Source organism: Ahaetulla prasina, chromosome 3 (genome assembly GCF_028640845.1).
Source record: "Ahaetulla prasina isolate Xishuangbanna chromosome 3, ASM2864084v1, whole genome shotgun sequence".
In the NCBI taxonomy this organism is placed as follows: domain Eukaryota; kingdom Metazoa; phylum Chordata; class Lepidosauria; order Squamata; family Colubridae; genus Ahaetulla; species Ahaetulla prasina.
The window spans coordinates 168,567,962-168,581,854 of NC_080541.1; the positions used below are offsets into that span (position 1 = coordinate 168,567,962).

Genomic DNA, 13,893 nt, shown 5'->3' on the forward strand with positions numbered 1-13,893 from the left:
TTTTGGTTTTTTGCTTTAATTTTTTGTGCCTTGAAAAACTAGGGTGAGATTGGTGACTGTAGAAATTACTTAAATAAATCAATAAAACTATATTGTTCTTCTGATACTATAAGTTTCAAATTTCCATTATTTCTAATAATTGGAATTGATGGGTAGGAGCAATGAGAATGAGAATTTAATGATATTTGGTGTTCTAAGATCTGGAAGTATACTGATTCCACAATTTATTTATTTTTTATTTCATTCACTAAATTTTTGTGCTGCCCATCTCACTGATACAGTGACTCTAGGCAGTTTACAACATATTACAATGATTTAGGATTACAGGTTGTCCTTGATTTATGACCATTTGTTTAATGATAGTTTGGACTTAGGATGATGCTAAAAAATGTGACTTAGAACCTGTCCTCAAAATTATAACCATACTACCTCTGTGATCAAATGTTCAAAATTTGGGTGCATGGCAAACAGCTAGCATTTAGAACAGTTACAACATCCTATGGATATCTGATTGCTGATAAACATAGAATGTTGTATGTTGTAACCACAAGATGTATATAGGATATTGTATTGCCGGAATTGGGATTATCTAATCTAGTGAAAAGAAGGATTATGGTTGACATGATAGTAGTGTTCCAATATTTGAGGGACTGCAACAGAGAAGAGGGGATCAACCTATTTTCCAAAGCACCAGAAGGCAAGACAAGAAACAATGGATAGAATCTAATCAAGGAGAGAAGCAACATAGAACTAAGGAGAAATTTTCGAACAGTGAGAACAATTAACCAGTGGAACAACTTGCCTTCAGAAGTTATGGGTGCTCTATCATTGAAGGCTTTTAAGAAGAGACTGGACAGCTAGTTATCTGAAATGGTATAGTATGTCCTGCTTGAGCAGGCGGTTGGACAAGAAGACCTCCAAGGCCTCTTCCAACTCTGTTATTCTGTTCACAATTTGTGACCTTCCCAGCCGGCTTCCAACAAGCGAAGTCAATGAAAGAAGCTAGATTCACTTAACAACTGTAGTGATTTGATTAATGATTGTGGTAAAAATTGTCATAAAATTGGGTCCAGTCACAGATAGTCCTTAATTTAAAAACACAATTGGGGAGGGAATTTTGGTTATGAAACAATGCAATCATTAAGCAAAGCATCAAGTCAAGGACTATCTGTAATACATTGTCTAGTCTTATTATATGATGCATTCGAAGAACAGTAATACAATTCTAGCTCACTTGGTATATTATTTCTTTAGATTAAAAAAAAGTTTGTTTCATGTCTTCAGGGATTGTGCTATTATTTTTGCTTTCAAGAGAATGCTAGGAATGATTCGGGAAATAACTGATTGTAATATGATTAGAGTTTCTAAAATTGGCACTGTTTTGTATTAAGTAATAAAACTGACAGAATTATTAAAATCTGCAAAATATTGAAGTTGCAGCAATTTGAGGGAGGGAAATACTGTCCAAACCCTTTAACAATTTTGGATTTTTTTGTTGATTAAACTGTCACTATTCAAATTAATATTTTTAGAAGCAAGATATATTTGCATGGATTGGCACAGGGGGAAATAAAATTTAATACTGTATGCTGGATTGATAGGTTCCCATATAAGCCATTTTCAATTATTTTTTCATGCAGTGAATTGTATGTGGTGAGTTTTAGACTCCCTTTTCCCACTTTGAGCTTTGATACTGAGAAGAATCTCTTTTGCTTTGTGATATCTGCTCTTTTGAACAGCAAGCTTGTTTGCTGTTGGTTACTTCATTACCTGCACTCCTATTTGGTGCAGGTAAATCAGTTCTGCAAAAGCGTAAGCAGTATGTAGCGTAAGTAGTATGTTACCTAATAAACAGTGAGGCCATATTCAGAGGAACAGTTTATGTGCAAAAATGGATGTTCGCTCAATTTAATGAGTAATTTGGGAAATGTAGTCCTGGCCTTTTGAATTTATACCAATACTTACACCAATAGAAGACAATATTTCTAGCTCAGATTTGAACTGTGGAGTCCTTGATGCTCTCTCTAAACTTAGTGCCTTTGTTGCAGACATTTCATTACCGAACTAGGTAATGCTCAGTGCTCCATATCCATGGAGATTTTCAGTCGTCCAGGACAGGTCATCCCAAAAGTGCTTTTTTCAAAAGGCAAACGGGACTTTCTTTTCCCTCGAAGACCTTTCGCTTCTCAAGCTCCAAAAAGCTCCCTCAGTTCTGAATGAGTCAAGAAGCGCTAGCGCTAAGAGATTAAAAAAAGTAAATAAAAAAAGTCAACACGCCAACGTTGTGCATTGAATGGGGCGCTGCGAATTGGGCTTTGGCGTCGCCTTCATCGGAGAATTGGTGAGGCGAGTCAGACAAGCCGCCTGAAGAGCACACGGGCAAAACGGTCGAGTGGCCGGGCCACGTGCCGACGGGCGCCACACTTTGCACACGTGCCTGCCCCCTTTTGCACGCCCGCTTCGCCTGCTCTGCACCGAGGAGGCGGGTCCCTCGGCGGCTCTTCTCGCCGCCCAATCTGGCTCAGGGGCCGGGTTTTTGCTCAGCCACCGGCTCGTCGGAAGGGCAGTGACCGGGTTGCTTTAATCCGGAGTTTGGCGGCGCGGGAGAAGCACCGGCGACGGGCGAGTTCAGATTAAGCAAGAGGCCGGTCGGCTCGTGCCACGGATTGAACTCGGAGCGGTCGCGCGAACTGATACTATGTGCCAGCATCGTTGCCTTGGGTAATCTAGCGGGGCGCGTGTGTGTGTTTGTGTGCATGCGTTCGTGTAGACCCGGGGCAAGAGCAATCCTGTACTAGTTCTCTGAGAGAGAGGCGGACTCGGTTTCTCACCTGCAGGGGATGGGTGTGTGGGCGGGTTTCCCAATTTTTCGGTGTTGCAGCTGGTTAGAAATCCCGGTCCCGCTATTCTTCTAAGGGAAAGTATCCTACCCGGCTAGATTGGAGGCGCTGGGGTTTTAAATATTGGCGGAGCATCTGTTTTGTGATACCCGACTAGCTACTATGTTATTAGGCCGGCCTCGTTCCTGAATGGGAAAAAGCTTTCGGTTTTTGCAGAAGGTTTCGTTTAATCGGCTTAAGAGAGTGAAGATAAAAGACGAAGAAGTAGGCAGTTCTGCTGTTTGGGATTCTTTCTCTTCGCTAACCGTGTAGCACCAACAGTAGGGATTTTACATTGATTGCATCCTTTTGTTGCAATTTAGCCTGGTTAGTGAAGGTTGAGGAAGGAACCGGCAGGAACAGAAACATTCAAATCCTACATCCACTCTTTTTTTTTCCTGAAAGGGAAAAAAGTTAGATCGTTCTGTTTAAAAAAGAAAAGAAAACCCACAGAACCTCTTTAAATTTTCTTCTGGTTCTTCTGGTTGCAAACATCCAACTGCAATTATTTACTTAGAAAAATCCCAGATGTTTGGTACCCTGGTACGTATTGTTCTCTATAAACAGACTTTTAATTTATGTTATATTGGGCATTACTCGAATAGTGGTAGAAAGCTAGTCAAGACACTGACTGATGCATCTGTTTGGATTTTTAAATTTAGCAAGGGAAATTGTTTCTTTTTTGGTGCATCTGACTAAAAAGTTCTTGGGGTCAAGAAATGAAAGGAAGCTGTTAGGTTGCTGGATTATGCTGAATAAGTGGTATGAAGTCCTGCCACTTAATATTGCAGGTTACATCTCATGACATACATGTTTAGCCACTTGGTCTTTAGAATCGTGCCTCTCCTAATAATTAGCTGCCCAAGACAATTCTTGAATCAACCAATGAATAATCTCTTCATTTTCTGCATCTAAGGAAGAGAAATCATAACATGCTGGAATAGAGGAATGGCCACATAGTTCAATGAATCTCTTGCTAAATTTGTACTTTACATCATGAATAGCAAGTTACATTAAAAAAAATAAACAGCATATTCTTCTAATGCAACTCTTCTTTAGAATTGTTTGGGTGATTACACCAGTTAATGAATAGAGTTAAATCCAAATCGTAAGGCAGACCATCTGGGTTTGACCAGAAAAGCTGATGCTACAATAAAGTAATTTGACTTTAAAATTTTATAGGACAGCTTGTTTGAATTGCAGTGGAACTAGTGCAACTGCTCTGCTTGAAGTCTATAAGACTTACTGTGCTACAGAAATGTGTTACTTTCCAGTTTTCTTATGTTAGTAATTCTGCATCAAGTAGTTTAAAATTAAAACCAATCGACCAATTTATCTTCTAGCTTAGAAGCCCATTTCTTTGTGGTCACCTTTCTCTTGTAGCAATGAATGGCAAGTTTAAAAGTATGAGTTCATTCAGCAAAGGCTGCTTCTAATTTATTTTCCATTTATTGACAGATTTCATTGCTCTGCAATTTGCTGTTTTGTGCACCCCTTAATATAAGAGATTTGGAAGGGTCCATCCTGAAGAGGCATGTTACACTATGCATGATGAGGTAGTAGAAGTCTAACAGCAGTACAGCATTCTCTGAAGTCCATGACAGATGTCACGTTATTTCTATGAAGAAGCTACTCCAAGTCAACTTTTTCAACCGTGGCACACTTTCTTGAATTCCCAAATGTCTTTTAAAATCACTGTCAGTAACAGCAGCGACAGTGCTGAAATTCAGAGGAGCCCACCTGAACTCGCAGGTTTCTTTCCAAAAAGATCTAGCATCTTTGAGAGACTTCCTGTTCTCCAGAGAACACAGGAGGCAAGATGTCCCAAAACTGCTAGAGAAGATTTCCAGCAGAAAGGTGAGGGTTTTTTTAAACGTTCATCAGAAAATATTTCCTGTAAGATATATATTTTCTTTCCTTGTTTATCAGGTTAATATTTGTTTACTGTATTCATGCACTTACTAGTACTTATGCAAATATCCTTTACCTTCTTTCTTGAAGATCATTTACAGCAAATTTTCTTTATAGTTGACAAATTTATATCACAATATGTAAATAATTGCAAGTGTAGGGTTTGCAAAATATCACTGTGAAATGATTATCAGAGAAGAAAACCTCTTTTTCTTCATTTAATAATACTATGAAACTGTCACTCTTTAATGGAGACTGTGCTGGGAGGTCTTTTTAATCTTTTTATACAAACATGATGATTAATATAATTAAATTTCCATTTGGAATGTGGCAGTTCTTTTACAATGCACCATCATTTTATACTGTTTTTATTGCAAAATGATAAACAGCTTTATCATAAGTGTTCTTACTCAGAACTTGTGAATAGAATGGTATTTATGTTCTGTAGAAAAAGTTAACCTGAATGATGCAGACAACAAAAATAAGTTGAGTATAGATCATCCAGAACGAGCATTGATAATATTTCTATCTGATCAGCTAGGTCAAAATTAATTTAACATGCTAATTCAGTTGTTCTTCTGGATGTCGGAAATAAATTGGTGTGTTCTGGTGTGTGCCTATCATTCCTCTTTAGTTTTGTTAATTTTAATCTCAGCTCCCTCATTGTTTCACAATCTAGAAACATAAGTCAAGTTCTCTAGATAGTTCAGAAGAAGAAGTACCCTACCTTAGCCATAATTCTTTGATGTTACATAACTTTCCTAGCTGTTCCCTCTAGCAGAAAAAACAAGCAATGATCAAGCAACATAGACAGTCTTTGAAAGCCAGAAATAACCTGCATTTATGCACATGGCAACTGAGAAAGTTCAGTTTCTGGCACATTAGGTATCTTGAGATCTTCTTCCTTCAAGAAGTATTAAATTATTGGTTAATTTCCCCTTTCCCTGGGTTGTGTTCAAAGTATTGGTCTGGAAATGAATGATTTTGCTATGTACCTTTATTGTTAACGCACTCTCAGAATTCTCAAAAATAACCAGCATTATAAATACTGTGAATAATGCACCATTTTCAGCGAAGCACACTTTTAAAATGCCCTTGAAATCATTTAAGAAAAAAAAGCAAGAAAATCCAAGACATCACCTTTCTCTTTTGTATTATTTGTGACAACTCTAAATAGATCTTATCGATAAGACCAAAATCTATGTAATTTAGCCTTTGGTTTTCAACCCAGGCCCATAGAAACATAAAAGGAGAACCCTAAGAGCAATATGCATCTCCTGTTTTTGTTCTGGAGCAATTAATTCTTTGTTTCTGTGACAGCAGATTGCCATCCTGATTGTGCGTTTCTCCAGACTTCTTTAAAAACAGTCGGAAGTATTCAGCATGCCTGAATTTGCACTGATGATGTTACCTATGGTAATTTGGATAATGAAAAGTCTGTTAGAAAATAACCAAGCTCAGAGAACACCAAGGACTTCCTCATATCAGAGTTTACAGTAAATTAAGTAGTTCAACTCTTCTCCTTCTCTGAGCTCCTCATTATTTCACTAAATAATACTCCGCAAGTTATATTAATGGGGCAGTGGGAAAGAATGTTTTACCCATTCTTTTTTTTAATCCATTTATTTTTTTTTCTCCCACTTGATCTTTGCATGTCTTTCTTCTTTCTTTTAGTTGCTTCTTCTCTTAATGAAAAAATCCCGAATGTCATAATCGTTCTAATTGTACGGTTGCTGAGTTGCTGAATTCCAAATTGGGAGGAAAAAAAAAAAGAGGAAAAGTCTTCAATATGTTTTCTAAATGTTACTATATGAGTCTTAGATCATATTTTTTATCTATTAAAAAGAAGGCTAACACAAAAATAGTTCAGTAGAAGATAATATCTAGCAACTAAAAAAAAAGATATATTTGAAGGGATGCAGCAGTAACATATGGTCTCAAAAATCTTCATTGGGCAATCCTGTTTTTTTAAATACATTCCTTGGCAGTATTCTTGATGGTGAATTACTAGTCCAAAAGATGTGGGAAATTTAAAGAATATTGTGTAGGCAATTTAGCTGGTTGCTAAAATGCATTTTGCCTCCTTTATACTACTTAGTGCATTTGCATTGAGTTGAGCATGACTGTGCTGATATCCTTTAATGTCTTGGATGAGGAAACTTTTTGTTCTTTTTCTGGGTAGCAGATGATCATTTAATTTCTATTATGATTTCCCTTTTAATTTAAGTTTGCATCTATTTATTTCCTTTTTATTAAAAAGTAAATTCATCAGCTTCTTAGTTGTCAGTTTTCTTTCTGGCCTTTTTGCCTAAGAACATGTCTTTGGAGGGAGTTAAGGATGAATTAGAATCATTGTTTGATGTAATTAAGAAGAAAAGGATTATTTCTTTAAAATTGGGGATAGGTGCCCTTGGCAGCCCCTTTTTTCTGCTTTGTAATGCTCATATTGTAATGCTATCTCATCATTAAAATATTCATTTCTTTAAAAGATTTGTATGGCCACCCATCTTAAAACAATTTTGGACAGCCATTCATATAGTAGTGGGTGGTTGTTTTTTGCTTATCCCACCATGGATTTGGTATGGATACAGTTTGGTACCATTTAATGCACCTCACCAACATTCACAAACTAATTCCGTCTCTCAGGGGTGGGATTGAGACTGACAGAGATTGGCCAGTTTCGGCTCATGCAAGCACACGCCCTCTCCTCCGGTCTCAGGATATGTTTTTGGCTTTTCTGTTTGGGCAACAGGAAATACAAGTTATTTTAGATTGAATACTCTCCCAGTCCAGTCAAATCTGTGAGCTGATCCCAGGTTTAATGACCTGGATTAGTCTGAAAAGCATCTGACCAATGATGGTGATGGTGGCAGCGGTGGATGGGAATGGTACAATGAAGACGGAGAGAGAAAGCTGATATCAACGATTAATTGGGTTGCATTTGGAGTCAGGACCTCACCATCTTTTGTGGTAATGAGCTCTTTAGCTTAATTATGTGAAGACATACTTTCTTTTGCTTATTTAAATCTTTTCTAAACCAGCTTCTTTGACTAGCCATTGATTGTTGCGTTGAAGAATTCCCCCTCTCCATTTCTTCATGTCATGTATGATTGATACTGTTTCCTTACATGTCTTTTTACAATCTAAACATTCCCAGATAATTTAGCATTCTCCTATAGGTAAGTGTTTTTAAAAAGACATTTTTGTAAAAAAATGTCTTTTTACAATCTAAACATTCCCAGATAATTTAGCATTCTCCTATAGGTAAGTGTTTGATTTCCCTCAATTCATTTTCACTGCTTTCTGTTACACTTTTTCTAGATCTATTATAACCTTTTCCAAATATGGCCACCAAAAATATACAGTTTTTCAAAGTCTGACATACTGTAGATCTGCTTAAGGGCATTACAGAGTTGACAGCTTTATTTTCAGTTCCTTTCCTAAGGATCCCTTCGACTGAATTGGCTTTTTCAAAGCTGCTGTATACCGATTCAGCAATTTCACTGAGTTATTCATTATGACCCCAGATCTTTTCTCTAAATAATTACAAGCTAAGACTTCCATCAGTATATGTGTGAAGTTAGAAGAGTTTGCCTCACTATGCATCACTTTACACACACCTGGTGCTGTAAACGTTGATCTGCCACATTGCTGTGTGAGATCTATAGTGATAATTACCCTTATTTTTCAAAATTCTTCCTATAGCATATAGGAAAAACACAGTTTCAGTTGGCCAAGTAAACCTTTTGCATTGTTTTTAGGGTCCATACTTGTCAGAATGTCCAGTTTCATCTTTGTAGACAATTCAGAGACTGCTTGAGGCAGTTCAAACAAGCATAGGTATATAATGCACACAGTTAGAGTTAGTTGTGGATAGGAGTTACATGCATTACTTAAATAGAGGGTCAGTTTGGTCTAGTGATTAGACCAAAGATAGAAAGCATGTAACCAAATTTAAGTCCTGTCTTAACCCTGAAAGTCAACTGGGTGAGCTTGGGCCAGTCATTCCCTCTCAGCCCAACTCACCTCACAGTTATTGTTGGGAAAATAGGAAAAGGAAGAAGTGTTGGATATGTTCACCAACTTGAATTATTTGTAAAAATAATAAAGGTGGGATATAAATAAATGATTTTTTTCAGTTGCATAAATTTAAGATTTGCTCTTGGTTATAACCTATTCCTAGTCTAAATTATTTTGCTATCCAGTAAATATCTGTACAATTGACTTATACTGATTAGATTTATTTGACTAATTCTACACATTCCAAGTACTTTGTGTGCTTTGTCTTGGTCTTAACAATACCCTGCAAAACAAAGTAGACCCATATAGTAACTATAAGAGCTCTGGCCAGATAACTAGCTTCAACTCAACATGCACTTATTTATCCAACCTTTTCTTGGTTTGCTTGCAATGTCATTTGGAATTGAGAATAGGTAAAGGTAAAGGTTCCCCTCGCACATATGTGCTAATCATTCCCGACTCTAGGGGGTGGTGCTCATCTCCGTTTCAAAGCCGAAGAGCCACCGCTGTCCGAAGATGTCTCCGTGGTCTGTGGCCAGCATGACTAAACGCCAAAGGCGCATGGAACGCTGTTACCTTCTCACCAAAGGTGGTCCCTATTTTTCTACTGGAATTTTTACATGCTTTCGAACTGCTAGGTTGGCAGAAGCTGGGAGCTCACCCCGTTACGCGGCACTAGGAATTCGAATCGCTGAACTGCCGACCTTTTGATCGACAAGCTCAGTGTCTTAGCCACTGAGCTACCGCGTCCCGGAATTGAGAATAGTTTTAGTATTTTAACAATGTACTGAACTATGCTGGTTATATTATTTTATTTCATATAGAGATAGACAGAAAGAGACACATATAGCTGCGTATGTATGTATATCTGTGTGCAACTTAAAATAAATATTAAATAAATCAATGTAAAGCATATGATTTGACATTCTTTGCAGATTTTTTAAAATCTAAATTGCAAAGGAATGGTCCACTGTAGGAATGGGAGAAATCCCTATCAAAATTGCTTCTCTTTTTTACTTTTCAGAGGAAGAAAGAGCTTACGTTTTTGAATCTGAATTTCAAAGGTGGAAAATCTTAATTTTGTTTGGGATTTTATAGGTTAAAATACCAAAGTCACATTTGTCGTGCTTCTATTATGGCTGCATCAATTTAAGTTTTAAAAAAACGCATAAGAGAGAGTGGGTTGCTTGAGGTGAGGTCATGTTCATAGATGAGGTCATGTTTTAATTGGACAAATCCCAAGTCTTGCACTTTCTGCCATTAAATTCACTGTTGCTAGGATAGGAGAAGTTACATAGAGAGCTTACTGCTTGCAAAGTGCTTTTGAAATTACACTGTGGATTACAAAACATTAAGATGAGGGCTACAAATATATCTAAAGCTACAGGTTACCCACCTTGACTTAAAAGTGTTTTTAAATATTTGGTTATTTAAAATCATATGATGATAACACTATTGTAGCAATACATGGACAATGCTTCATTGATTTTCCTTCCAAGCTTCTCCAGAAACATGGTTTCTGAATTAATTATAGCTATGGATGGATTTTAATAATTCAGTTTGTGTTGAAAGATAGCATGACAGAAGAACTGATTACAGCTTTTATTTTTTGCAAGTTATCTTTCTACATGGATAGACACTCAGGGGGATAATTTGGACAAGATCCCATGGTATGATAGTACATTGTGGTAGAATGCTGGAAGAAACATGCTATATTTGACTGTTTTCTTGAGAATTTGTTATTGCAATAGGAACACTTTGACTTTGAGTTGTGAATAGCAGGAGCCGTGGTGGCACAGTGGTTAGAATGTAATATCACAGGTTAATTCTGCCAATTGCCAGCAATTCGATTCTCACCAGCTCAAGGTTGACTCAGCCTTCCATCATTCCAAGGTCAGTAAAATGAGGAGCCAGATTGTTGAGGGCAACATGCTGACTCTGTAAATCACTTAGAGAAGGCTGTAAAGCACTATGAAGTGGTATATACGTCTAACTGCTATTGCCATGTCCACTAAAGAGCAATCTAAAAAGGCATTTGTGAAATGATATTTGCAGAATACTTGTGGGAGAGGAGGGAAGAAAGGCAGAGTCATATAATATTAATTAAATTAGAACAGGGTTTTTATGAATAATTAATTATTTCTCCTGTACCATAAGCACCAAAATAATCACATTATAATATAAGAAAGGAGGAAATCAGACTTTTGGTAACCAGTATGCAAAGATTTAATTGCAGCTTTATATTATCTGAAAGTTGCTACAACAGAGGATGTGATAAGCCTCCCCAGTGCATAAAAGTAGCATCTCATCTACAAAGTGTTGGAAGTTTTTGAAAGACATTTCTAGTTGTCTCCATGTAGCAAATCAGAGAAAAAGCTGTTTTAGAAAAGGAATAAGCTGCTCACTCATGGTCACACACCTTACAAAATGCCAATTTAAAATGTTTTGCATAATCTTGATAAATAGCAATTATAGCCACACTGGTGTATGAACAAAAATCCGTGCGCTCACATTTTTGGTTCTGGTTCTGGATGAACCAGTTCTTACAGTATGTGACGCCCATCTCTGGACAAATGCAATTATTATTCCTCTCAATATCTCATATACAAAGGCCAGTAGTCCCTGGTCTCCAGCCTTGAGAGAATTCCCTGGCCTGTTAAAGAGCAGGTAGAAGATAGATAGATAGATAGATAGATAGATAGAGAGAGAGAGAGAGAGAGAGAGAGAGAGATGATAGATAGATAGATAGATAGATAGATAGATAGATAGATAGATAGATAGATAGATAGATAGATAGATAGTATTTGAATACTTTGAAAAATACATACATTTGCGTTAAAATCTTTAAGGAAAACAACTTTTTGAAATAGTAAATTTTCTCTTTACATAGCATACATGTAAAAGCCGAAGTTCATTATATTTAAATTCTGTTCCAATTCTATCTTTATGTTGGATTTGATAAGCTTTGCAAAGTATTTGCCAGGTTTTCGCAAATTTTTCTGTACTGTTAAGGCATATTCTGTCTGAATCCTTTATTTGCACAGTATGCTTCACTGCTAACCTGGGAAAAGGCTTTCCCCCTTTTTCTGTGGTTTAATTTGTGTTTTACTAAATGATTATTCATCACTGATGATTACTGGGAAATATGCTGCTGTATGATATACTATAATCCAATTTATGCCATCTCAGTTTTCATGTGGTTTTTTTTATGAATTGCAAGAGCTTACTCAAACCATTGCAAAGTAATGAAGCAAAATCTATCTGGCCAATCGGCATTAACATAAATATTGCAAGGCTTGATGTTGCTGGCTGATTTTGATTGGTTTTTCTTCTGCTGTGTATAAATGGGGCTTTGATGGGTTTATACAATTTCTTAACAAAAAAAACCAACAGTAAAATAAGTCTTAATTATTAATATATTTCAAGAGTTGAGGAAATTATTTTCAGATTCAAGGACATTCTATATAGTGATGGACATCAGGATAGCAGCAAGAAGAAAATTGATCGAAAAAGCAAAATAATTTAATTGTGTGTTTTTTGCATATTTACTTTGGGGAAAAATTGCCCTAAAAAAGACATCAGCAAATACTGTAAAACTAACTTTTTAATGCACATTTCAATTGCTGTTATTTTAAGCTCTTAAGGGGTTGAATATTTAGTTTATTCTGGAACTTTGCTGCACTACATGAAATGTGACACCTGGGACTTAGTATTTTAATACTTAGATGAAATACGTATAATAGTGGATGATGTATTTTGCCTGCCTTCCAGATCTGAAGAGGTTAGAGTTAGACAGTCTGACTAAGGCACTCGGTATCCAAAGTGTAAACCGATGCTTAACTTTCCAAAAAAAAAAATAATCTTTCAGTAATCAAATAATTTTACAAGTGAGTGCATATGCTAGAATAATATATGCTACAAAACTGGAGCCAAGTACTTTCCCGGCAACTGGTGTAAGGCATGAATTTCATTGCCAATATGTGTCAGTGATTCATTGCTATTCTATGAAGTATTCCACTGAAAAGGTTAAAAATTAAAGCCACCAACTTGTGGGTGATAAAAATAACAGTGTTAAATAGTTCATAGAAGTGAAATTGAATAGTATCCATCACCAAGCCGTACTCTGCTTTAGATTTCTTTAAATAAAATGCCACCATGCTTTTGTTTAAAAACATTCGTGTTTTTGGAGAGTATGATGAGGTTGCCAAATAAGAAATGAAATGATTCTTTAGGTAGATGTGCTCTTAGTACTAATGCCTAACATAGAACAGGTTTCTTTATAATATATTTAAGTAATAATTCTTAGGAATGTGGGATGCCTAGAGCAAAGCACTTAAATATAGTGTTGTTTCAGATATCTAGGAGCAAGTTTATGAAACACTACAAGATAGTTGTCTGGGAAGGTGGAGCCTCACCGTTCAGAACTATGAACCTAAAAACAGGACAGGACGGCAATACAGTACGTTAAAATGTTATAAAGCAAAACACAGCATTTAGATATTTGCCTAAAATACCTAATGCTTTTGGAAAGTAGTTTCATGAATGTAGAGGAGAAACTGCATAATTTTTAAATTGTTTTCTTGAGTTTAGTCTCCACCGCTGCCCTATTTATTGAGCAGCTGGGTTTAATTTATTCTGACTTGCACACCGATGGTAGGCATTTGTAAGACCCTGATAAAATTTGCTGTTTCCTGGAATTGTCTTATGCTGGTGAGTAAATCCAAGATAGTATTGGAGTAGTGCTTGAAGAAGACTCCTGATGAACTAGACCACCCAAATACTGTCCCTATTTTTTTTTAGTAAGTCTTGACTCATTCTGTCCAAGCAGTTGAATCTGAGTAAATTGTTGAGCTAATGTGAATTGCAATGAAAAAAATAGCATGGCTTGATTTATTGTTTCATGTTGTCTCAGAAGCTTTATCTACTCTAAGGCCCCTATCTAAGTCTAATGGCCTCTAAATTATTGGGACTACAACCCTCAAAATTCCCATCTTTCATGCTTTGGTCACACTGGCTGGGGATTCTGGGTTTTAAAGTATCAACACATCTGGAAAGTGTCAGTTTAGCAGATTTTGCTGTAGGG

The 13,893-nt window shown here is 36.6% G+C and overlaps 1 protein-coding gene across 1 annotated transcript in view; it reads left to right on the forward strand.

Moving 5' to 3' along the window:
* The first annotated feature begins 2,599 nt into the window (after nucleotides 1–2,599).
* GLIS1 (GLIS family zinc finger 1) overlaps nucleotides 2,600–13,893 on the forward strand; it is a 249,581-nt gene continuing 238,287 nt past the window's right edge. Inside the window, exons 1-2 of the mRNA XM_058175135.1 lie at nucleotides 2,600–2,721; nucleotides 4,338–4,736. Of these exons, the coding sequence (XP_058031118.1) occupies nucleotides 4,484–4,736 (253 nt within the window). The 5' untranslated portion in view covers nucleotides 2,600–2,721; nucleotides 4,338–4,483. The remainder of the gene's footprint in view (nucleotides 2,722–4,337; nucleotides 4,737–13,893) is intronic.